Source organism: Rhinopithecus roxellana, chromosome 14 (genome assembly GCF_007565055.1).
Source record: "Rhinopithecus roxellana isolate Shanxi Qingling chromosome 14, ASM756505v1, whole genome shotgun sequence".
NCBI lineage: Eukaryota > Metazoa > Chordata > Mammalia > Primates > Cercopithecidae > Rhinopithecus > Rhinopithecus roxellana.
The window spans coordinates 132,604,874-132,630,744 of NC_044562.1; the positions used below are offsets into that span (position 1 = coordinate 132,604,874).

At 51.5% G+C, this 25,871-nt stretch overlaps 1 protein-coding gene and 1 long non-coding RNA gene across 8 annotated transcripts in view; one reads left to right on the plus strand and one right to left on the minus strand.

Moving 5' to 3' along the window:
- LIMS2 (LIM zinc finger domain containing 2) overlaps nt 1-21,489 on the minus strand; it is a 43,183-nt gene extending 21,694 nt beyond the window's left edge. The window contains exons 1-2 of one of the 7 annotated variants that reach the window (XM_030916472.1): nt 14,865-15,156; nt 13,932-13,996 (exon numbers count right to left, since the gene is read on the minus strand). In XM_030916472.1, the coding sequence (XP_030772332.1) occupies nt 13,932-13,996; nt 14,865-15,011 (212 nt within the window). In that variant the 5' untranslated portion in view covers nt 15,012-15,156. Of the gene's footprint in view, nt 1-13,931; nt 13,997-14,864; nt 15,157-15,263; nt 15,878-21,027 lie in introns of those variants that run through there. The other 6 variants (XM_030916474.1, XM_030916475.1, XM_030916481.1 and 3 more) reach the window with 6 other exon arrangements.
- LOC115893216 lies at nt 15,270-23,733 on the plus strand. The gene is made up of 3 exons (XR_004053193.1): nt 15,270-15,407; nt 23,149-23,213; nt 23,344-23,733. It is a non-coding gene; the product is annotated as an uncharacterized LOC115893216 (long non-coding RNA).
- Nucleotides 23,734-25,871: the final 2,138 nt, after the last annotated feature.

Genomic DNA, 25,871 nt, shown 5'->3' on the forward strand with positions numbered 1-25,871 from the left:
CCACTGACAGGTGAATCCGGCCGGGCTTCTGGGTCTGGCGGGGACTTGGAGAACTTCTCTGTCTAGCTAAGGATTGTAAATGCACCAATCAGTGCTCTGTGTCTACCTAAAGGTTTGTAAACACACCCACCAGCACCCAGTAAAAACTGACCATGCTATATAAAACAGACCAATCAGCTCTCTGTAAAACGGACCAATCAGCTCTCTGTAAAATGGACCAATCAGCAGGATGTGGGTGGGGCCAAATAAGGGAATAAAAGCAGGGCACCACAGCGAGCCCGGGAGTGGCGGGGTCCTTGTGTACCTTGTGGAAGGGGTTTTATTTCTTTTTGCAATAGGTCTTTAGTGCGATCACTCTTTGGATCCGTAATGCCACCTTTGTGGGCTATAACATTCTCCACAAAGGTTTTCAGCTTCACTCCTGAAGCCAGCGAGACCATGAACCCACCTGGAAGAACGAACAACTCGAGACGCACCATTTTTAAAAGCTGTAACACTTACTGCCAGGGTCTGTGGCTTCATTACTGAAGTCAGTAAGACCATGAACCCACCAGAAGGAAGAAACTCCGGACATACCTGAATATCCGAAGGAACAGACTCCAGACACGCCATCTTTAAGAACTGTTAACACTCATCGTGAGGGTCTGCAGCTTCATTCTTGAAGTCAGCGAGACCAAGAACCCACCAAAAGGAACCAATTCTGGACACACCACCAGGGTCCTAACAGCAGCCTGGCCACACCCTCTCTCCATTTTCCCGCTCATCTTCCAGTCGAACCTGGAAACCAGTCCCTAACCAGTTCCCCAGCTGGTTCCCGGACGCCTCCAGTGAGATCATTGCCGCCAGTGCCCGGCAGGCCCTACACAAAGCCTGGCATAAGCAGGTGGGGTGTGGGGGTGGCCACCTCCCTCCTATGCCCAGGGGCTGCCCCAGGCCAAGTCACAGGCACCACAGCCCCTAACAGTAGCTCTGTGAAAGGCTCTGGGGCTGCATCCCCACCACGCCCACCGAGGAGCACAGGAACATTCCGATCCAAGGGCAAAGACAAACAGCATGCAGAGACAATGGAGATTCAGCACCGTGAGAGTACACGTTTGCTGGCTCCTGCAGGGGAGGAAGAGGCCTGGGCCCACGCGCCCAGCTTTACACCTGATAGCCCCAGCCACCAGCCTGGAACCTCAAGAAAGGTGCTGGCTTCTCCAGGCCTCATTTCCTCTTCTATAAAGAGGTGCACCAGAGAAACAGTAGCCACCTCGAGGAGCCAAAGTGAAGAATGAATGACACCCACATGTCCAGCACAGAGCACCAGGCCAGGCGGGCAAAGCGCTGGATAAAAAGAACTGTTGTTTTCCAGCAACTCTGGGAGCCTTCCAGAGTCCCTCTGCACGGCTCAGCCCAGGGGAAGGCCTGCAGGCTGCGAGAGAGCAAAGGGTCAGAGTTGTGGACATTCCATGTCCTCCTTTGCACATTCCTTCAGGATAGGGAACACAGTCTGCCCAGTTATCCCCCAGGAGACACCACTACCTGCCCCCAGCTGGACTACATAGAACATACTGCCCAGGGCATGCCCAACATGGAAGCCAAACCCCAGATCTGGGGTACAGCACACCATCTCGTGCCCTCCAGCACCCCAGAATGCTCTCAGTCTTGACAGCCAACACAAGCCAATTTGTTGCAAGATGTCTGAGTCTGGGGTGGGATCAGAGGAGCCTGCTCTGTTCAGGCCTTGTAAGGGGAGGAGGCTGGTTCCAGATAAGGAGATTGAAGCACAGAGAGGGTTAGTAATGAGCTGAGGGTCACACAGGATTAGACTCATGCTCCCCCCATCTCCTCCTGGCATCCCCCATTCCCGATTCTGTTTCTTCAGCAACCCCAGACCTCCTTCCATCCCAGCCTCTCCGATACCTGAGTCTAGGAAGAAAGTGTAAGGATCTGGGAAGAGTCAGGGGCCAGCCACAAGGGGTCTGGTCACACCCAAGATGAGCCAGTGTTGCTGAGGCCACGTCAGCCTGAGCAGCAGTCAGGCCAGGGGTGTGTCCTCTATAACCACGCACACCAGGCTGCAACCCAGGCCCGGACAACCCCTGCCTGTGTGACCTGCAGCAGAGGACTCTGAACCTCAACTTCCTCATCTATAAAATTGGCCAGGAGTAGCTACCTCCAGGGAGGGAGGAAGTGAGGTGAGTCCTGCAAGCACAGCCCATGCTTTCGTCTTTCATCCAATAAGTCTTCACCTAGCACCCGTGCTGATAGGCACTATTCCAGGTGCAGAGAGCTTCGGGGAGGGACCCCACTGCAGCACAGCCCAGGGAGCACCTTCAGTCCCTCAGCACTGCCTGGGCCTCCTCCCTGCCCTGCCTCCACGAAGCCAGCCAGAGGCCAGTGTCAGGGGTCACCTGGCTACATGAGGTCAACAAAAATGTACACAAAGCCAGTCCACCATAGGGACGCTAAAAATTAACATCCTGCCTTGGGCTGCCATACACAGGATGCATTGACACCATCAGAAACAGACTCCAAATCGGTATGAAACCTGTCTGAAATTAAAGCTTTTTCTGAAGCCCTTGCCATACCTCTTTGCTCTAGCGGCTTTACTTTTAAGTAGGTACACCTGAAACGTCACACTGACAACAGAGAACTAACAGAGGACATGAACCAGAAGTTCAGAGAAAAACAGTGTGAATAGTCACGTGTGTGTGCATGCTCAGGGCTGCCCCAGGCCTGTCATCATCGTGCCTGTCCTGCCTGCATCTCAGCTGTGGTGCCAGTACTGTGAAAATCACTCTCCAGGACAGCTTTGGGGCCATCAGTGCCCTGGCCACCCACAGCCTGGTACCAGTTATGCCGCACGCATCCAGGGCTGTCCAGAGGCTGGCCAGTGAGGATGCCTGCTCCAGCTCTGCCACACTCAGGTGGGTGACTTGGCCTCCTGAGTCCCCACCTGAACAGCAGGCTGCACCACACCTGCTGTGCCAGCACATGTGGGAGCCCAGCGTGCAGCAGGGACTCCACAGATGGCTGTGCTGCCGGCCTGCAGTTTCTGCCCTCCATTCGGTGCCCTCCTTCCTCCTCTGTTCTCAGCAGAAGGTATCTTCGATGGCTCAGTCCTCTAACTGCCCCTCTGGGAGCCTTCCCTGACCACATACGAGGAGCTCAGAGGGGGCTGTGCTTGCCCTGGGTGGCATTGGCCTTCCTCTGCTCCTGGGTCCTCCAGGCCCTCCCCTGTGTCTGTGACTTATGCTCCTGGCTCCCTTCCTGGCCCCCCAGCCCTTCTGCCCAGCCTTGGCCTCCTCCCCAGGGTCCCCATCGGTCACTTTGATCAAGGATCCCAAGCTCACAGCCCTATTACTCTCTCTCCCCCACTGGCCCTTGGGCACTGCAAAGGCAACATGTCCAGGAGCTCCTCCTCGTGCCCCTGACCCCAAGAGTGAGGGGAGGTGGCTCCACCACCATCCCCGTGCCCCTCCCAACCTCCCCATCCAGAACCAACTCATCCTCTGAGATGCCCTGAGGACCATCCTCAACTCCACTTCCCCCTCCTCCCAGCCCAAAAGGAGCCTGTCTACACTGGCAGGCCTCCATGGAATGAAGCAGGGCAGGCTTTAGAGTCAGTCTAACCTGGGTTCAAATCACAGCGCCATGTTTGGGGTGGGTGAGTCCAGCAGGTGCCTGCTCTGCTCAGAGAGTGTCTGCTCATTTACAAAGTGCAGCAGCAGCATCCCAGTCTGAAAGCAGTGCTGGGGGCTACGCAGGCTCCCTGCTCTCTAACACAGGTCCCTGGGCACACCCTGCCAAGAGAGCTGATCACAGGTGACATCCAACCCAGTTAAAGTCGCACGCGCCCACCCTGTCGCCAACCCAGGGCCCCTCCGACGCCCGGGGAGAGCGCCCACGGTGTAGGAGGGCCCGGCCGGGTTTCCGAGGGAAGGCCTGCCCAGCCGCGGCAGCTTTCCGGCCATTGTCCCCGCCACCTGCCCCGCCCCTGGCCACCTACCCCGCTGCAGGCGTCGGGCTCTGCCGGTGCTGGCGCCGCCGGTACAGCCCCGACGCGGCCAGCGCACCCAGCCGGGCCGCCATGGCGCAGGGCAGCCGCCTCGAGGTCGCGGGCGCGGGCCGCCTGGTGCAGGGGCCGAGGGATCACCTCGGAGGGGCGGCGCGGCCGCCTCGGGCCAGACACCGCGACGGGACGGGCGTGTGGGCGCCTCCCCCGCGCTGGTCGCCAGCTCACGTTACGCGCTGGGATCTCCAAAGGGCAGCGGAGTCAACTCCAAATAGAAAGGATATTGTTTGCGCCGTGGGGGCAGCTCCTGAAAGCTGAGGCTGGCAGGGTTGGGTCCCGCTGGGAGGGAACTGGTCTGGGAAGGCCCCAGACAGCACTGAGGTGAGGTCCAGTGGCGGTAGGACACCCAGGACGTCTCCAGCTGCCACCTGCCAGGAGGAAAGCCTGTGCCCGTGGACACACTGAGGAGGGCAGAGTCAGCTGAGGAGGACGGGGAGGACCTGGCGCCTTTAGGATCCCTGCCAACCGTTAAGAAACCGAGGACCGGAGCCACACAGGCCCACATTCTGCTTTGCTCCCTTCTCTGAGACCCTCTGCCACAAACATCACCCTGGAGCACCCAGACCAGGGCAGAGCCGATCATCTGGATCTGGCCAACAAATGGTCAGGCACCCCAAAAGAGGTTTAGAGAAAAGGCAATCCTCCAGCTTCCAGGGGAACAGACGCAGAGGGACCTGGTGGAAACCACCAGGAAGGCACCATGTCCCCCGCATTTTTACCCAGAGAGACTGGCAAAGTTCCTTGTGATTCATAAGCACCCACGGTCGGCATCCAAACTGTGGCCAAGGTGACCCTGGTCAGCAATACAATAAAGATCCAGAGCACTCATGGAAATCTTTAACATTGATTCCGTTTCCCTGAAAGACCTTTCTAGAAAGGTCAGAAAGCTTGAGCAGTATCTTCTTCTGCCTCCCGAAAGCAAGAGCTGGCAGCTGTCACTAAAGACAGCAGGGGACTGATCCTCCCAAACTAGAGTGGGAGAAAGCCTTGGAGGGGCTCACTGGCTCTCAGATACCAGGCCTACACGCCACCGAGGAACACACTCACCCAGCAAGTCCCAACAGGAGGAGGTACTCATTAAGCACCCTGGCAGTCAAGTGGCAACAAGCATTGGGTACAGTATAATTTGTAAATGCAGCCCAATTCCAAAGTTGCCCAACACTGATCAATTCAACAAATAGATTTTAAATGTGGCCCTAGGAGCTAAAGGTCATGGAGAAGGTGAGCCCAGAGGAGCCAAAATGAGTAAGGAATACCGCTGACTCTCTGATGTAGGTAGCTGAATGCTTAAGAAAACTTATACAGAAAATGTTCTTACAGCAGCTACAAGTCAATGTGATAGGGCCTAGGCTCCTCTCACCACTCCCGACTCAGCCCATCCATGTGGAAATCCTCAACACTAGAATCCGGGACTCTCAGGCAGACCCACGGTTTTCTGTAAGGAGGAAACATTTATTTAGGGCTCCAAGGGTCACATATAATGCTGGAAAGGAGGCTACAGCCACAAGTGTTTTGTACAACATAATTTGTAAATGAAGTTCAAGCACAAGTTTACCAAGTACTAATCAATTCAACAAATATTTACTATAAAAGTGGACATCGAAGGCTAGAAATTGAGAGAGGCTTAGAGTCTGAGCCCAAATTCCAAATCTCTGCACAACCTTACCGCCCATTCTGCAGCCTGTCCTACTGCAGGGATGGGATTGGGGGCCACAGATACTGAAAACTCAATCTAGAACTCTATACAAAGTATTATACACCATGACCAAATGGGATTTGGGTCAGTGCTCTGGCTCTAGACATTTGCAAACACACCGAGAGTGATGTCAGCAAAAAGTGGTGGAGTAAGGACCTCCAGAAGTTCAACCCTCCATAAAAGCAATGAAAAATCCAGCAAAAATGATCAGAATCTACTCTTTCAGAACTCTGCAAATCCACCAAAGGTTTTCAGTAACCCTAGGAACGTTTGGTCAAGAAAAACAGATGAATCATGGTAAAAAACAAACAAACAAAACACAACAACAACAGTGAGGTTTGTGTTGTTTTAACTTATCCTAGTCCCTTATTCCTGCTCCCTAACTCCATGCCTGCCTTGAAAAACGATAATAGCCTGTGTTCCCAGTAAGGAAGTAACAGAATGGAATATTATGAACAACTGTATGCCAATAAATGAAATAACCTATCTGAAATGGAGAAATTCCTAGAAGGACACTACCAAAACATACTCAAAAAGAAATAGAAAATCCAAATGTATCAGTCTGTTTTCATACTGCTATTAAGAACTGCATGAGACTCAGTAAATTATAAAGGAAAGAGGTTTAATCAACTCACAGTTTAACAGGGCTGGGGAGGACTCAGGAAACTTACAGTCATGGCAGAAGGCAAAGGGGAATCAAGGCATCTTCTTCACAAGGTGGCAGGAAGAAATACGAAGCGAAGGGGGATGAGCCCCTTATAAAACCAGCAGTTCTTGTGAGAACTCACTATCACAAGAACAGCATGAGGGGAAACACCCCCATGATTCAATTATCTCCACCTGGTCTCTCCTTTGACCCGTGGGGATTATAGGGATTACAATTATCTCCACCTGGTCTCTCCTTTGACCCGTGGGGATTATAGGGATTACAATTATCTCCACCTGGTCTCTCCTTTGACCCGTGGGGATTATAGGGATTACAATTCAAGATGAGATTTAGGTGGGAACACAAAGCCTAACCAAATCACCAAATAAGGCCAATAACACGTAAAGAGACAGAGTAACCAAAAAACTTCCCACAAAGTAAAGCCAGAGCTACATGGTTTCATTGGTGAATTATATCAAAGGTTTAACTAGAATTAACACCAAATCTTCACACACACACACACACACACACAAAAAAAACACCAGTGTGGTGGCACATGCCTATAATCCCAGCTACTCAGGAGGCTGAGGCAGGCAGGAGAATCACTTGGACCCAGAAGGCAGAGGTTGCAGTGAGCTGAGATCACACCACTGCACTCCAGCCTGGGTGATAGCGTGAGATCTTATCTCAAAAAGAGAAAAAAAAAAAAAAAACCACCAAACCTTCACAAAATCTTTCCAAAAAAAGAAAGACTGGAGGGAACACTTCACAACTCATTCTATAAGTGTTACCTTGATATCAAAATAAAACACGAAGGTCACATAGATGCAAATGTCCTTGATAAAATACAATAAACTAAATCTAACACTCTATATATCAGGTATTATACAACATGACCAAATGGGATTTATCCCAAGAATATAGGGTTTGTTTCACATCCAAAATTCAATGTAACATACCATATCAATAGAATAAAGGGAGGACACTCTATGACCATCTCAATAGATGCAGAAAACACATTTGGCAAAATCCAACACCCTTTCATAATAAAAGCACCCAACAAACTAGGAATAGAAGGGAACTTCTTCAATTTGATAAGGAGCATCTACCAAAAACCCATAGCTAATATCATACCTAGTGATGAGAAAATGAATGCTTTCCTCCTAAGGTCAGGGGGATTTCCAGTCTTGCTATTTTCAGCATTGCACTGGAGATTCTATCAAGGACAGTTAGACAAGAAAAAGAAATAAAAGACATCTAGTTTGAGGAGGAAGAGTAAAACTATTTTTATTTACATATTACATACTCATATATAGAAAACCCTGAAGAATCCCCCCTCAAAAAAAGAAACCCTATTTACAGCTAAGAAATGAGTTCAATAAGTCTGCAAGGTATAAGATCATTATACAAGAATCACTAGCAATGAGAAATCTGAATATGAAATAAAACAACCCCATTTGGGACAGCATCAAAACGAGGAAAATACTTAGGAGTAAGTTTGACAAAATAAGTGCAATACTTCTTATTCACTGAAAACTATAAAACATTATTGAAAGAAATTAAAGAAGACCTAAATAAAGATAAAGATATCCCATATTCATGGATTGGAAAACTTAATATTGTTAAGATGGCAATACAACACTACATCAAATTGACCTATAGATTCAATGCAATCTCCATTAAAATTCCTGCCTTTTTAAAAGTAATAGACAAGGCATTCCTAAAATTTATATGAAAATGCAGGTGATACAGAATAAAAAAAAAAAAAAAAAAAAACTTAAAAAAAAAGGGCCAGGTGCAGTGGCATACACCTGCAATCCTAGCATTTTGGGAGGCCAAGGCAGGTGGATCACTTGACGTCAGTAGTTCAAGACTATCCTGGCCAACATGGCAAAACCCCATCTCTTCTAAAAATACAAAAATTAGCCAGGCGTGGTGGCACACACCTGTAGTCCCAGCTACTCGGAAGGCTGAGGCAGGAGAATTGCTTGAACCCAGGAGGCGGAGGTTGTGGTGAGCTGAGATCAGGCCACTGCATTCCACCCTGGGTGACAGAGTGAGACTCCATCTCAAAACAACAACAACAACAAAAAAAAAAAAAAAAAAAAAAAAGAAAGAAGACTCATGCTTTCCAATTTCAAAACTTACTTAAAAATTACAATTTACTTACTAAAAATTACAAGTGTGGCACTGGTGTAAGGAGACATATACACCCATAGAACAGAACCAAGAGCCCAGAAATAGGCTGGGTGCAGTGGTTTATGCCTGTATTCCCAGTACTTTGGAAGGCTGAGGCAGGCAGAGCCCAGGAGTTCAAGACCAGCCTGGGCAACATGGCAGAATCTCGTCTCTACAAAAAATACAGAAAGTAGCCAGGTGTGGTGGTGCGTACCTGTGGTTCCAGCTACTCGGGAGGCTCGGGTAGGAAGATCACCTGAGCCAGGGAGGTTGAGACTGCAGTGTACCAAGATCTTGCCACTGCACTCCAGCCTGAGTGAAAGAGTGAAACCCTGTCTCAGAAGAGAGTCCAAAAATAATCCCATATATTTGTGGTCAACTGAATTTTGACAAGAGTGGCAAGACCATTCAATGGGGGAATGAGTAATCTTATCAACAAATGATGCTAGGACAACTGGATAGCTACATGCAAAAGATTTAGTTTAAACCCTTACTTCATGCCATATAGGAAAAAAAAATTGACTCACAATAGATCAAAAACCTAAATGTTAAAGTATAAAACTCCTAGAAGAAAAGAGATGGTTTCATTTCATGAGCTAGGATTAGGCAATAGTTTCCTAAACATGACAACAAAAACTCAAGCAACTAAAGAATAAGGAAATAAATTGGATTTCGTTAAAATTTAATACTTGTGTATATCAAATGACACAATCAAGAAAATGAAAAAGATTATCCACAGCAAAGGAAAAAATATTTGCAAATTGGCTGGGCACGGTGGCTCATGCCTGTAATCCCAGCACTTTGGGAGGCAGAGGTGGGAGGATCACCTGAGGTCAGGAGTTCAAGACCAGCCTGGCCAAAATGGTGAAACCCCCTCTACTAAAAATACAAAAAAAAAAAAAAAAACAGCCGGGCATGGTGGCACACGCCTGTAGTCCCAGCTACTGGGGAGGCTGAGGCAGAAGAATCGCTTGAACCTGGGAGGCGGAGGTTGCAGTGAGCTGAGATTACACCACTGCACTCCAGCCTGGGTGACAGAGTGAGATTCCATCTTAAAAAAATTGCAAATCATATGTCTGAGAAGTGTCTAGTATCCAAATAAATAAGGAACTCTTATAATTCAACAATAAAAAGACAACCCAATTTAAAAATGGGCCAAGAGTTTGAATGGACATTTCTCCCAAGAGGATTTACAAGTGGCCGACGGACGCATGAAAAGATGCTCAACATTATCGGTCATTATCAGTCATTAGAGAAGTGGAAATCAAAACCACAATATGACACCTCTTCACACCCACTAAACCAGACAACAATAACAAGCATCAGCAAGGATGTCGGGAAATTGGAACCTTCATACATTCCTGGTGTAAAATTTAATAAATGTAAAATTGTTCAATTATTTGGAAAACAGCTTGGCAATTCCTCAAAAAGTATAACATAAGAGTTTCCATATGCCCAGCAAGTCCAGTCCTGGGTATATATTCAAGGAGAAAATGTATGTTCACACAAAAACTTGTATAGGAATGTTCATAGCAGTATTATTCACGGTAGCCAAAAAGTGGCAACAATTCAAATGTCCACCACGGGTGAATGGAGAAACAAACTGTGGCACAATGGAATATTATTTACCCAGAAAAAAGGAATGAAGTACTGATTCATGCTACAATATATGGATGAACCTTGGAAATATGTTCTTAATAAATGAAAGAAGTCAGGCACAAAAGGCCATATAATATATGGTTCCATTTATGTGAAATGTCCAGAACAGGCAAATCTGTAGAGACAGAAGGCAGGTTACTGGTGGCCAGGGCTGGGAGGAGGGGGAAATGGGGATTGTCTGCAAATCGGTGCAAGGTTTCTTTTAGGAATGATTAAAATGTTCTGGAATTAACGGTGATGGTTGCACAACCTTGTGAATGTACTAAAAACCACTGACCTGTACCATCTAAAATGGTGAATTTAATAATACGTGAACTATGTCTCAAATTTTAAAAAACACATGAGTAATGAAGAATGCAACTACATGGTTTCCTAGAGGCTGGAACTGAGGCCCCAAGCTGTGAGGCAGGGCTGCCTCCCCAAGGCCCTGGGGCATGTGCCCTCAGCCCAGTGGGCAGAGGCAGAGATGCCACAAACAGGCTGTCCCCCAGAGCCAGCTCCCCCACCAGACTCCTCACCGGGAGGCTGAAAACAACTCCATGAGTTTCCCGTGTATTCCTCCAAGGACATGGGTGAGGACACAGTAGGTTTTACGTTCATATGTGTATTCAGTCACCTCATCTCAGCAAGACATGCATTCACCCATGGAAGTATCTCATTAGGGTGGTTATCCTGCTAAGTCATCTAAGTAAATATTCACCTTCAGAAATGTACATGCTACACCTAAACAGAACAAGGAGGACAATGACAGTGCTTCCCTTCCCCACCTGGAAATGAAGACCTAAGGGATGGTTAAGCCTGCATGCAGGTTGGGCACAGTGGCTTACGCCTGTAATCACAGCACTTTGGGAGGCCGAGGCAGGTGGATCACGAGGTCAGAAGATCAAGACCACCCTGGCCAACATAGTAAAAACCTGTTTTTTTGGTAGAGACCACGGTAAAACCCTGTCTTTACTAAAACTACAAAAAAAATTAGCCAGTCGTGGTGGTATGCACCTGTAGTCCCAGCTACTCGAGAGGCTGAGGCAGGAGAATTGCTTGAACCTGGGAGGCAGAGGTTGCAGTGAGCTGAGATCGCACTACTGCACTCCAGCCTGGGTGACAGAGCAAGACTCCATCTCAAAAAAAGAGAAAGAGGCCGGGCGCGGTGGCTCAAGCCTGTAATCCCAGCACTTTGGGAGGCCGAGACGGGCGGATCACGAGGTCAGGAGATCGAGACCATCCTGGCTAACACGGTGAAACCCCGTCTCTACTAAAAAATACAAAAAACTAGCCGGGCGAGGTGGCAGGCGCCTGTAGTCCCAGCTACTCGGGAGGCTGAGGCAGGAGAATGGCGTAAACCCGGGAGGCGGAGCTTGCAGTGAGCTGAGATCCGGCCACTGTACTCCAGCCTGGGCGACAGAGCGAGACTCCGCCTCAAAAAAAAAAAAAAAAAAAAAAAAAAAGAGAAAGCAAGCCTGCACGTGGCACAGCACAGATAGGGACACAGAGAAGGATGACCCACTCTGGGTGGGAAACCCAGGCTCCTCTCCACAGTGGCTGCCTGGGCAGTCCCTTGCCAGCTCACAAGTGCTGACTGTTAACTATTCAGGAATTCTGTAAAGCGTTAATGCCAATTCAAGCGTTGGCGGTTTGAAATGAACCCAGGTGGGGGTATTCACACCATGGGACTGGACACCCTGCAGATCAGTCCCTCCATCCTATTATGCCACTGGCCAGCTAGAAGGGGCCAGTCAGCACCAGAAGTGGAAGAAAAGGGAAGGAGGTGAGGGGCCATGGCAGTGCCCACCTGGCCCAGTCTGGGGCTCAGGGCTCAGTGGTGCCACATCACAAGCCACATCACTTGTTACCCACTTCACACTTTGCTTAAGCCCCTGATGCCACTGCAGACTCCTGTGCTGTGCTGAGGGCTCTGGCTGCACTCAGCTGCCCCATGGCTGACTCCTTCTGCCTAGGGGAACACTGGGCATACTCCACCCACAGGAGGGGCAAGATTGGTGGATAGGAGGGCAGGGATCTAGCAGCCTGCTCTGCGCTGTACTAAGCATGGACTCAGAACACAATCAGGCATATGACAGCCTCACACATAACACACATGATGGTTACATGGTGGGTGGGACTCCACTTTATGTAGCCAAGCCACTGAGCTCACACGGCCATGGGTGTCACCATCCCAGCCTCCATTTCCAGGAATGTCAGGGACAGCTGAGTCCCTGGTAGGTGGCCTTCCCCATGTCCACCTCTGTAGAACAATGGTGATGCCAGAAGTCCCTTCAGCTGTGATAGTCCAAGATCTTGCGGTTGTAAGTTCCAAAGCCCCTGGGTTGCCGCTGAGGCCGAGCCCCCTCTCTTCCCACGGCATGCCACCCCACGCTCCAGGCTGCCTTCACTCCCCGCCCAGCTCGGCTTGCTCCTGGGCTTCAGCCCCTCCATGCCCAGGTGCCTCCCACGGCTCCCCCTCAGACTTGCCACAGCTCTTCAAGCACTCCACGACCACACCAAGCATGCCAGCCTCCCCCACCTGCCATCACAGGGGGCATCCTCCCAAGCCCCACCCTCTGTGGCGCCCCTCACAGCCAGTCAGTTGGGTCATGTCCACTCCACCTCCCAGAACCCTAAGTCAGCTTCCTCTCCTCCACCCCCTCAGCCACCCAGGAGAGGCCTCCCTAGTGTCTGCCTTCTGTCTCTTTCCCCATCTCCTTCCCAGCAGCCCTTTCTCCACACAGCACCCATGGGTTCATCTGCAGAGAGCATGGCCACGTATGCCACCCCAGGTCCCTTTGGTGGCTCCCCACCGCCCTCCCTCTGCTCTTGGCTGGTGAGGTCCTGGGGAGAGCTGGCGGGGAGAAGCCCTGAAGGTATGGGAGCAGAGAGGTGTTTCCCAAAAGCAGCCTGACTCTGGGCAGCCTGGGGGATCCTGAAAGAACCGGGATCCAGGCACGAGGAGCTGCCTGGGATCACATGGGGACAGTGGACATGGGGAAGGGCACCCAGCATGAAACGGTGGAAATGAAACTCCACTGCTTCTGAGACAGGAAAACTCTCGCCCACTCCGAAGGCCGGGTTGGATGTCCGTTCCTCAGTCTGGCCCAGCCGAATCCCTGTGTATGGAGGCCAGGGAAGCTGGTGGGGCACCAGCACTGTGGGCAGCAGGGCCACCTTTGAAGGAGCAGGTGCATTATACTCAGATCACTCACAGCTGCATCAAACAAACACTCCAGGAGAACAGAATTGCGGGGAGCCACCCAAACTGCGTAAAGGGAGGCTCTCGGGAGTGGGACTGTTGCCGTTTGCTTCTCTTTATGTTTCTGTTATCTTTTATGTTTCTGGGTTTCTCCTTATTCTCTAAGACAAGCAGTATGGCCTGGACGAGGAACGCCCTACACAGTGTCCGCCAAAGGCTGACTGTCATCCCAGTGTCATTTGAGGATAAGAGTTTCTCGGGCCCTTGGAGCCCACAGCAGCAAGGGCAGGCTGACCCCTGCTAGCCACCACCTGCCTTCCCAGTGGTTCCAGCTGGGCTCACCTGACCACCTCCGCCTCCAGGGAAAGGCCCAAGGAGACTCAGGGGCAAGAGGACCCTTGCCAGGGAGCAGTGGCACCTCGGGGCCTCCCATTCCAGCCCCACTCCCTTCATGGCTCTGTCCTCCTCGCCATCCCTCCCGTGCCTGAAGGAACCACCTCTCACCCACCTCCACCTCAGCGCTGCTGCTGGGCTGCTCCTGACCCTGTTCCTGTCTCTCCCCACTTTCTTTTCCTAGAAAATGGAGGGTGAGAACCCGGCAACTGGCAGGGACAGGCTGAGGAAAATGGGAGGCAACCCCGCCGAACCCTGGGGGGTGACCACAGGCAGCCAGAGGGCCTGCAGATGCCACTCTCCTGGGTTAGGGTCCCTCCATCTCACTGCAGAGGGGCCTGGGCCAAGGCTTAGGGTGACTCCAAGTCAGGGGAGCTGACTGGGAAGAGAGGCTTGGGGAGAAGAAAGGGAAGTGTGTCTGGAGGGCAGGACTTACAAAGTGACAAGTTACAGGCTATTTTTGGTTCCTGGGGCTGCCCTGAGACCCCAGGCCACAGCCTTAATGGCAATCCCAGGCAGCTCCCCTGTGGGCCTGGGATTTGGGACCGCAACCCTGGACACTGCCCTGCACTCTCCAAGCCCCTTTTCCCAGCAAAGCCACAGGTCACTCTCGGGGCTGGAGCTCCCCCAGAGCCCCAGGTCATGGGATCCTGAAGAAGAGAATCCCCCTGCCAGGACTTGGCTAGGGGGGCCCAGGGCCTCAGGGACAGCCCCTCCCACCCAGCCCTGAGTCCTGCACTTGTACCCAGCTAGGTTCCAGAAAGAGCTGCAGGGACAGACACTGGCGGGACACTGGTGGACCTGTGGCCTCCTGAGTGCCCCAGCTTCTGTGGCCTCTGGTGACCTCATCTGTGAAATGGCAACGAGGGGCCTGAGAGCAGAGGGTGAGCCAGGCCCAGGGGAGTGCCCTGTCCCCAGCCAACCCCTGCACAGCTGGTGCTTGGGCGCAGCTCTGGCCGAGTCCCCACGTACCCTTCATCATTTTAAACATTTTTACCACCCCAGGTTTACAGAGGAGGAAACGGAAGGCTCCAGAGATGTCACTCACCGGGGATCCGAGATCGCACAGCGGGGGTCGGGGAAGTCGGGGGCGGCACACAGCTCTTGAGCCCTTTGCCCCTGGTGGGTGTCTGACCTTGGACAAGACCCCCTCCCGCAGCCCTGGGCGTCGGTTGTGAGCAGATGGTTGTCCCATCTTGCAGGGGTGGCGGGCGGGCGGGCAGGAGCTCCACCTTCCGCTGCGGGCGCTCGCCCAGAGGAAGAGGCGCGGGGGCTGGGGGACCCCGGCCCCGACGGGCGCTGCCGCCCCGGGAGCTGCGAGAATCCGACGCTCCAGGGCGGAGCGGGGACCGTGGCGCCGCGGGGCTGTACGGGAGAGAGCCGCGCCTCGGCCAGGGGTCCCTCAGTCCCACCTCCCCGGCCCGGGGACGTGGGTGGGGGCCGTTACCTTCCCGTCATGGTGGCAGCGACGCCGAGCTTGGGGTAGCCGCGGGTCTCCCTCTGCCGCCAGCCGAGCACCCGCCCGCCAGCCCGGGCCGCGGAGCAGGGAGACGCCCAAAAAAGGCCAAGAGCCGCTCAGCCCGCGAGAGGGGTAGGCGGGGGTGGCGGGGTGGGGCCCGCGGGGCGGGGTGGGGTGGGGAGGTCAAGGCTGAGGGTGGGGGAGTGTTGGGGAGGTGAGGGTGGGAGGTTGCGGGCGTCTAGGTGGGGGTGGCGGTGGGGTTGGAGAGGTGAGAGTGAGGGGCTGAGAGTGGGAGTAAAAGTCGGAGTAAAGGTTGGGGGTGGGTCCCGCCACCCGCACAGCGCCAGCTCTAGGAACACGGAGCGCGGCCAGCGGGCCAGCGGCGGGCGCGGGTTCCTTCCCACCCGGGCTCTGCTCACCACCTCCCGGATTCCGGGCATAGTTTTCCTTTTAAAGGGAGTGCAGTTATAATAAACGCGAACAAGCACCCCCACCCCCACAGCCCCGCCGGGACGCCCCGCCCGGCGCCCCCTCTGCAGTCCCTGGGCAGTCCAGACTGCAAACGCCTGCAGGAGATGGTAGGCATGGGGGCGATGCTGAGACCACCTCCCTCCCGGGCTTTCCAAGCTCCGAGTTCCCACGGCGGATCTGGGCACTGACTCCCTCCCGGGGCACCCGGGACCCCCGAGTCCACGCAGTCCCGCCCCAAGGGAGGCGTCCCTCTTCAGTTTCCCTGGGAAATTCCCATTTCATCCCCCGATGCGGGCCATTGCCCTAACTTGGCGAAAGGTACTTCTTCAACGACAAAACCAAATGCCCAGCTCCCATGTTTCCGGGGGAACCAGGTACCCTCTGTATAATGAAGCGCTGTTGACAAGCTACCATTAGAGGCGTTAAGAGGAAGGGGTGATATAAACTATTTAGGGAATCTCTTCGGAGGAAATTTGGAAACAAACAAAACAAAACAAAACAGAAAACCCTCGCGCTGCCTAAAGACAGATATTTCTAGCTGGACAGTGGCGTGCAGCTCATCTTTGGAAGCTGCCCAGATGTCACACTGAGGGTTGGGAGCTGGGCAGCCTGATGTGTAAATGTGGTCTACTCCAGTCCTGGCAGCAGAGAAAGGTGATCTAGAAATGATGGTGTGAATTAGCAACCCACAAATAAACGGTGCCGTTCAGAAAGATGAGTTGATGTATCCTGCAGTTCCAGCTGCAGAAATAAGCCGGTAAAAGACACCTGTTCCTAAGTAGCTGGTTTTGCGGAGTGCGTTTGCAGCTGTTACTTTTTTGTGTGTGGGGGGGAGGGGAAAGGGAGTTTCACTCTTTTTGCCCAGGCTGGAGTGCAATGGCACAATCTCGACTTAGGGCAACCTCCGCCTCCCATGTTCAAGTGATCCGCCTGCCTCAGCCTCTCAAGTAGCTGAGATTACAGGCATATGCCACCACGCCCGGCTAATTTTGTATTTTTGATAGAGATGGGTTTCACCATGTTGGTGAGGCTGGTGGCAAACTCCTGGCCTCAGGTGGTCCGACAGCCTCAAGTGATTACTTCTTGTTTCGAGTGTGTCTCAGCTGATTCTGCTTAACTGTAATTTGATGGTTGATTAAACCTAAGTATGGATAATTTCTTGGCTCGCCTGCCCATAAAGGGAGAAAGGCTTTCCACCATTACTGACACAGAGGTAGAGGCATGCTGGGGCCGTGCACCTGAAAGCCACTGCTGGACAGTTCATTGAATATTGGGGTCCTGTGGAAACCAAAGAGGATGAACAGTTGAAAGCATTACAACAGAGGCCCATGCTGTCCACAGAGGAGACCTCATTCCTGCCTTTTAGCCCCAAAGCCTCCCTGCTTATGATAGCTGAGCACACATGGATCTGTATGTGACCAAACCAGGACCCTGTGCAGCTCCCAGCGTGCCTCATCCCTGGGCCAGGGCAAGCTCAGTGACAGCTGGTAGGGGCTGTGGGCATGGCTTAGCCCTGCTGGAGATGCAGAGGCTCCAAAGAGCCAGGGCCAGCCTCCCACAGTTCAGCCAAGAGGGCAGAGTTGCAGGAAAGAGCTGGCACTCACACATTCACACACTTACCCACTTGTTCAAGAGTATTTATACTGCACGGGCACTGGAAGTACTGCGGGGAGCAAGAAGACATGGACCTGGCTCTCATGGAGTTTAGCAGGGGGTGGAGGATGGGCGATAAACAAATAAATACACAAACTAGATTTTAGACAAGGGTAAGTGCTGCGAAGAAAAGGACCATGGTGGTGGCTGCTTTAGAGTGAAGAGTGAGGGAAGCTTTCTGAGCAGGTGATGTTCGAGCTAAACCGGAATGAGGGAAAAAGCCAGCCCTCAACCATCTGCAGGAAAAGCATTCCGGCAGTAGAACAGCAAGTGCAACAGCCCTGAGGTGGCATGAGCTTGGGGTGTGCAAGGTCAGAAAGAAGACCAGCAGGTCTGGAAAACAGGGAGGTGGCGGGTGGAGGGGCACGGGAAATAAAGGAGAGGGCCTGGGGCAGAGCGACAGGGCCACAGCAGAAGTAGGATTCCACCCTTAGATGGAGAGTTCTAAGCAAAGACAGACGCAACACTCTAGCATCAGCAGGGGAGAATCTCAGCAATACTGACTGAATGAAGAAAGAGCACTTTCTCCATCTGTATCAAGTTCTAGAATAGGCAACATTTGTCTGTGGTAGAAGAATCCAGAATGGTGGCTGCCCCAGGCTGGTCTGTTGCACCCCAGACTGCCCGGGGGCGGGAGGACAGGGGTTGACGAGGAAGGAATGTGAGGGAGCTTCTGGGGTAACGTGCAATGTTTTAGTAGGAGTTTGGGTCACACAAGTGTATACGCCTTTGTTAAAACTCATGGAATATATGGCCAGGATTTGCACATTTCATTATATGTAAATTTTACCTCAAAACAAAAATACTGTAAACGATACTGAACTCTAGTTAATGATGTACAATGCTGAAGTGTTTAGGTAGAAAGGTACTGATGTCTGCAATTTACTTTGAAATACATTGTTTAAATCAAGATGAGCAGGTGTGGTGGATCCCTGTAGTCCCAGCTAGTCCCTAGCTACGGGGAGGCTGAGGAGGGAGGATTGCTTGAGGCCAGGAATTCAAGACCAGCTTGGGCAACATAGCATGACTCTGCCTCTAAAAAATGAACTCAAGATGGGGAGATGGATAAAGGGATGGACAGAGAGGTGGTACAGTGAGTCCACCACGATATTAATGGGAGAATCTAGGTGGTGGGTATCTGGGTTTTCAACTTTGATGAGTGCTTGAAGTTTTTCATAACAAAAGGGGGAAGTGTCCCCAGCTGCTGTGTGGCCACTGTGTGAGGGACAGAGTGGTCGTAGGGACAGTCTGATTAGAGGCTATGGTGAGCATTCAGGAGGGCCTTGGGCCACGCGACAGTAGGGACGGTGAGAAGGCATCAGATACAGGGTCTATTTTGCAGCCAACTGCATTTGCTGGGAATCGATGTGTGGGTGTGGCCGGCAGGGCGTGGCCAGCACAGGCATGGTGGTTGTGGGGCAGGTGTGTGTATGGCAGGTGTGAGTGTACAGGCGTGGGAGTCAAGGACTTGCAGGTGGCCTTGCTTTCCTAGATGTTGGTGGCAGTGGGACAGTCCTAGAAGGGGAATGAGGTGCAGCATCTCCCTGGGCATGAGCCCTCTACCCTCTGGGTCTCAGGGCAGATGGGCACCCCCTTTGCAGGGCAGGTACCCGAGTTTCTCCACCCCCCACCTTCTCCCTTCCCTACTCCACTCTGTTGGTGGTGGAGCTACCTGAGCCAGCCCGGGGCCCAGGGCTCATGAGAGCTGGGAGACAGGGCCAAGAGAGGGGCCGGGCTTGGCCAGCGTGGCTAATCAGCAGTAGGAGGCTGAGGGGAACCCGGGGTTCTCAAGTGCCTCAAGGAGCCTCCTCCAGTATCCAGAGCCACAGCCTTGTCCCCACGTGACAGCAGGGAATGGAGAAGGCCTTGCAGCTCTCAAGAGGCCTCAGGGTCTCCTGCCACAGCCCAGGTCCTGGGGCAGGAGCCAGCATGCCTTCCCAGCAGGTGGGCTGTGAATCCTGTCTGTTTCCGGGTGGCCCCGTGTGATGCAAGGCCGCCCAGACAGCCACTTTACAAGGCCTCTGCCCCAAATTGGTTAAGGCCTGTCCCTTTCAGGGCACCGGGAACTGGCAAAACACAGAGGCCTGCCGAATATCAACACAAAGCTCAAAGCCGTCAGCAGCCTCCTGCGAGACCAAAGTTAACTCGGGAAGTGGCTGTGAGTCCCTCCCAGGGGGGAAGCGGGGAAGCACCTGCATAGTGGCTCCCTGGGCCAAAGGAAGAATAGTGAGCAGCACGCCGCCCCTGGCACCCACAGGCTTCACAACACATTGAAAAGTAAATGTCTCTTTTTAAAAATATGAGCATAAAACTAGCTGGGCACGATGGTGCGTGCCTGTGGGCCTACCTCTTCATGAGGCTGAGGTGGGAGGATCACTTACACCCAGGATTTCGAGGTTACAGTGAGCTATGACTGTGTCACTGCACTCTAGGATGGGCAGCAGAGCAATCTCCTGTCTCTAGAAATAATCATAATAAATAAAAATAAAAATATGAGCCTGCCCTCAGAACTGTAGTTAGACACACCCTCTGATCAGCACGAAATGGCCTTACTTCTCCCTGCGCCATGCAGCAGCTCAGTGAGAGAATCTGGCAGAATGTTGATCCACAATTCTCTCAACATTTGCAGAACACGTAAGAGACCCAGGGATTCTTTTCAGTCTGAGGGGAACACAGTGTGCCCTTCTTAAAAGTCTGATTTGCCTGTAATCCCAGCACTTTGGGAGGCCGAGATGGGCGGATCACGAGGTCAGGAGATCGAGACCATCCTGGCTAAGGCGGTGAAACCCCGTCTCTACTAAAAAAAAAAAAATACAGAAAACTAGCCAGGCGTGGTGGCGGGCGCCTGTAGTCCCAGCTACTCGGGAGGCTGAGGCAGGAGAATGGTGTATACCCGGGAGGCAGAGCTTGCAGTGAGCTGAGATCTGGCCACTGCACTCCAGCCTGGGCGACAGAGCGAGACTCCGTCTCAAAAAAAAAAAAAAAAAAAAAAAAAAAAGTCTGATTTGCTCAGGAGTGGAGGTGGACCATCGAGCTTCACAATTTTCCAAAGATGATCTGGCCTTGGAGTTTGGAAGGAAAAGGCCATCTTCCTCTCGCCTTTGCTCTGGGACAGACTCCATTCAACTCACGGGTTTGGCTACCAGAGGGCAGCCCCCACCGCATATCCAGGAACGCCACATTATTACGCCTCAATACATCACACCCTGGAGTATCCAGCAAGAAGCCTCGGGGCGCAGAGTTCCTCACCTGCGGGGCACCTGCCTCCCTGCCTCTTAGAGTATCTCTTCCACATACTGAGGGTCCCTTTGCTTCTTTTTTCCCATTGTGACCTTCCCACTGCAGCTTCTCCCACTCTGTCCAGGGGAAAGAGCAGCTGCTCATCCCAAGCCCAGCCTGTCCAGGCGTGGCCTCGCCTGCAGAAGGCCTGGTGTGTGGCCACGGTGGGCTGAACCTTCACCGTCCCCATGCCGCCTGACTGAGGGCAGCCGCTCCAGGGCTGTTCCTTGACCCCAAATTAGCAGCACTAGCACAACCACTCAGAGGTACAGGGAATTGCAGGGGCAGCTCAGCGACTGGCAGGTGGAAAGGCCCTCCCGGGGCCCCGTGCCCATCACAGGGTCTCTACCTCCGTGACTGAGACGCCGCTCCGCCTCCTCGGTGCTTCCTTCCCCGAGTGCTGCCAGCAACTTCTCTGAGGGAAATAGCAGCTGCCTGGCCCACTTGGCACAGCCACGTGCAAGACTGGGCAGCTGCCAGGAGTGTCCGGCCGCCACAGGGCACCCAGGCACTCCAGCTTCGCCTCTCCCTGGGCAGGAGGCTTGGCCAGAGGTCCTTAGCTGGAGGCAGAGGCCGGAGGCACCTTGGGGTCAGGAGGGGACGGAAGAAGCCGCGGAAGGAAAGGCGGCCTCCCCGGGGAAGTGCTCAGGGCCCAGAGCCAGGCCCACAGAACAAAAGGAGCAGCGGCTGCCCTCTGAATCCAGAGAGGCCGGCAGAGGGGCAGCCCCCAAATGAGCACTTCCCGAAGCTCCGAGCGCAGGAGCCCCGCCAGGCAGTAGATGTTCACATCATCCACGGACAGACGGCAAAAGAAGCCCCACAGTGAAAAGAATCCAGGCAACTAACTAGGGGAATAACCCGAGAACAGGTACTAGGATGCTGTCTTGCCAAGTATTATTTTCCCTGAAAAGAGGAACATCTCAGGATTATTTATATTAAAATAACATAAATGAATTGTTTTATAATTTTCTGCAATAAAACTTTCATTGTATTAGAAATGCCCAGAAGTAGAAAAAAGAAAAATCACCTCCAAAGGCAGGTACTGCTACACTTTATTCACTTTTAATCAGGTACATTTATTTTTTGCCTGATTGTGATCATTTTATGGTTTGCAATCTTTTTCCTTTTCCTTTTTTCTTTTTTCTTTTCTTTTCTTTCTTTCTTTCTTTCTTTCTTTCTTTCTTTCTTTCTTTCTTTCTTTCTTTCTTTCTTTCTTTCTTTCTTTCTTTCTTTCTTTCTCTTTCTTTCTTTCTTTTCTTTTCTTTCTTTCTCCCTCTCCCTCACCCTCACCCTTTCTTTCTTTTTTTTTTTGAGACAGACTCTTACTCTTGTCACCCAGGCTGGAATGCAGTGGCAGGATCACAGCTCACTGCAGCCTTGACTTCCCAAGCTCAAGCTATCTTCCCGCCTTGGCTTCCCAAAGTGCTGGGGTGATGGGTGAGAGCCACTGGGCAGCACTTGCCCTGTGTTTGTGTTTGCAATTTCATATCAATTTCTTCATAAATAAATGGCAGCTGTCTGCCTCTGCACCATCTCAGTCCGCATCAGGGCTGCCCTGGGTCTTGTAGCTGAGAGGCACCTCACAATGTGCTGCGCCCCAGGATCTCTCTGGTCTTGTGCTATTTGGAAGAAGGAGTGCTGGGATTTATGGACACCGTGTACATGATTTCTGTGTCCAACTTTTATGAGCACAACTGGTTTGCATTTTCAGTCAAATTTTACACCCCTCCAGGATAGGACTGTTTGCTTTTACACAACACGGAGCCCAACGGAGAGCCAGCTAGAGATAAAGCAGGCACTCAAAGATGTGTTGAAACCAGTGAGGTATTATTTTATAGCCACTTTGTTTTTTTTAGAGACAGGGTCTCACTCTGTTTCCCATGCTGGAGTAAACTGGTGTGAGGATAGCTCACTGCAGCCTCAAACAAGCCTGGGCTCAAGCAATCCTCCTGCCTCAGCTTCCTGGGTAGTTGGGACCACAGGTGTGAGCCACAATGCCCAGCCCCATGTATCGTTACATTTTAAAAAATAACCTACCCGCATGTTATAAATATGCTATACACCAGAGTATAAACTGCTCACTAAATATTTACGGCATGTTGTTATAAACATTCTTGGTAAGTTTTACACTCGTATGAAGAGCTGCCTAAATATAGAGTGTCTATCCTGTTTCGCTCAAAGAATCTCAAATATCACTTTACTCAACGTATCTATTCCTGAACGGGATTTGTATAAATAAAAAACAGTTTTACCAGGACCTGTAGCTCTAACTACTTGGCAGGCCAAGGCAGAAGGATCGCCTGAGCCCAGGAGATTTAGGCTGCAGTGAGCTGTGATTGCATCACTGCACTCCAGCCTGAGTGACGGGGCGACACCCCGTCTCTCATACAAATACTGTTTTAAAAAGAAAGAAAAATAATAATAGACTCTGTAAACCAGTTCACTCTCAAACCCATTTTTCCTATTCCAGATGTTATGGCTGCACACTAGCCTGAGATCTGCCCCAGGAGAGGCAGCCTGAGAACCCACAGCACAGTAAGTTGGCACTAACATTGTTCTGCCGAATATGCATGTGCACAGGGCTGACCAGCTATGGGCAGTCCCACCGCCTCTGCCGAGTACCCCCGAGAGAAGCGGCAACCCCACTGCACTTCTGTCCATGCAGATCCAGCCCATTGGTGTGAGGTCCAAGGGTGAGGGAGATCAACCGCACACCTGCTGCCAGATGTGGGCAATGCAGACACGGCCCCTGCTGGACAAGAAGTGGGTGCAGGTGCTGGGGAAGAACAGGCCTGGGCCTGCATCTGATGTTTACTTTGTGAAGCTTAAAAGTGTGGTAACAGTCTGAAAACACATGCTAATGGAGGCAGCGTGGCACGGTGGGTCCCAGAACGTAGACTACAGAGCCGGGCTACTTGGGTTCAGATTCTGTCTCACACTCACTGTATGATCTTGGATAAGTCCTTCACTTCTCTCGGCTTCAGGTTCCTCATCTGTAAAATAAGGTTGATAACAACAGTACCTCCCTCGTAAGAATGCTGTAAGGGGTAAGAAAACTCAAATGTGAAAGTGGTTCTCAAAACTTTTTGGTCTCAAGACCCCTGTCTTATACTCTTAAGGAGTGTTGAGTATATCAAAGAGTATTTATTTATGTGGGCTATCTCTATCAATATTTACCATAATAAAAATTTAAATGATACATTTTAAGAATATTTCATGGCCGGGCGCTCACGCTTGTAATCCCAGCACTTTGGGAGGCCGAGGAGGGCGGATCACAAAGTCAGGAGATCGAGACCATCCTGGCTAACACAGTGAAACCCCGTCTCTACTAAAAATACAAAAAAATAGCCGGGCGTGGCGGTGGGCGCCTGTAGTCCCAGCTACTCAGGAGGTTGAGGCAGGAGAATGGCGTGAACCCGGGAGGCGGAGCTTGCAGTGAGCCGAGATTGCACCACTGCACTCCAGCCTGGACAATAGAACGAGACTCTGTCTAAAAAAAAAAAGAATATTTCATTATTAATTTATGGCCGGGCACGGTGGCTAATGTCTGTAATCCCAGCACTTTGGGAGGCTGAGGTAGGTGGATCATCTAAGGTCAGGAGTTCAAGACCAACCTGGCCTATATGGCAGAACTCCATCTCTACTAAAAATACAAAAATTAGTTGGGCATGGTGGTGGACACCTGTAGTCCCAGCTACTCAGGAGGCTGAGGCAGGAGAATTTTTTGAACCCTGGAAGCGGAGGTTGCGGTGAGCCAAGATGGCGCCCCTGCACTCCAGCTTGGACAACAGAGAGAGACTCTGTGTCTCAAAAACAATAAATAAAATAAAATATTTCTTTTTTTTTTTCTTTTGAGGCAGAGTTTCACTCTTGTCGCCCGGGCTGGAGTGCAATAGCAGCCTCAGCTCACTGCAACTTCTGCCTCCTGGGTTCAAGCAATTCTCCTGCCTCAACCTCCTGAGTAGCTGGGATTACAGGCATGTGCCACCACACCCAGCTAATTTTTGTATTTTTAGTAAAGACAGGGTTTCACCGTATTGGCCAGGCTGGTCTCGAACTCCTGACCTCAGGTGATCCGCCCGCCTCAGCCTCCCAAAATGCTGGGATAGCAGACGTGAGCCACCATGCCCAGTCAAGAATATTTCATTAGTAGTTTACAAATCAATAAGAAAACTATTACATATGCATGCAATATGAATACAATGACTTATCTTTATTAAAAAACTAACTATATTTTCTAAAACAAGAAATAATTACTAAGACTTCTGTACCCAGCCAAGATGGAGTAGCAGGAACCAGACAAAATGCATGAAACAATTGTTTCCAAGATACTGAACACCAGGCAGCAAGGGACAGTGATCTGTAAGAGATGGGAAACAAAGGAAGCCATGATTGCCCCAGCTCTCTGCTGTGAGAGTACTTCTAAGACCTCGCCCAGGGAGGGGAAAGCCAGGAGGGGCTGAGAAGACTGCTTGAGTTGTGGAGCTGAGAGCACAGGGAGACCAAGACAGCCAGACGCCACAGGACTAGATACCAGACCGGAGGAGGCTGCACAGAGAGTGGACACAGATCTCAAGCGTTCCCCCAAGTATTCCATTGAATGCTGATACGCACATGTGTGTGATGAAACCATGGTGGGCCAGGAAAGAAATATTTCAGAGGATTATAAATGGGGGAGGGAAGCGGATTAACTGTGCTGGCTAATTTTATGTGTCAACTTGACAGGCCATGGTCTGCCCAGATTAAACATTGTTTCTGCTGTGTCTGCGGCTGTGTTTCCGGGTGAGGTCAGAATTTGAATCTGTGGACTCACTCGGCAAAGCACACTGCCCTCCCCAGTGTGGGTGGGCACCATCCAATCCACTGAGGACTTGTACAGAGCAAAAGGTAGAGGAGAAGGAATTCACCCTTTTTCCTTCTTGCCTGCTTGAGCTGGGATGTCTCATCTCATCTTTTCCTGCCCTTGCGTTGGGGTTTATACCATCAGCTCCCATGGTTCTCAGCCCTGCTGACTCAGCCTGAATTATACCATCTTTCTCGAATTTTCCCCTTGCAGGTGGCAGATCATGGGACATCTTGGCCTCCATAGTCATACAAGCCAATTCCTCATGATAAATCTCCTTTTATATTTGTATATATGCATATCTTATTGGTTCCATTTCTCTGGAGACTCCTGACTAATACAGGGAATTA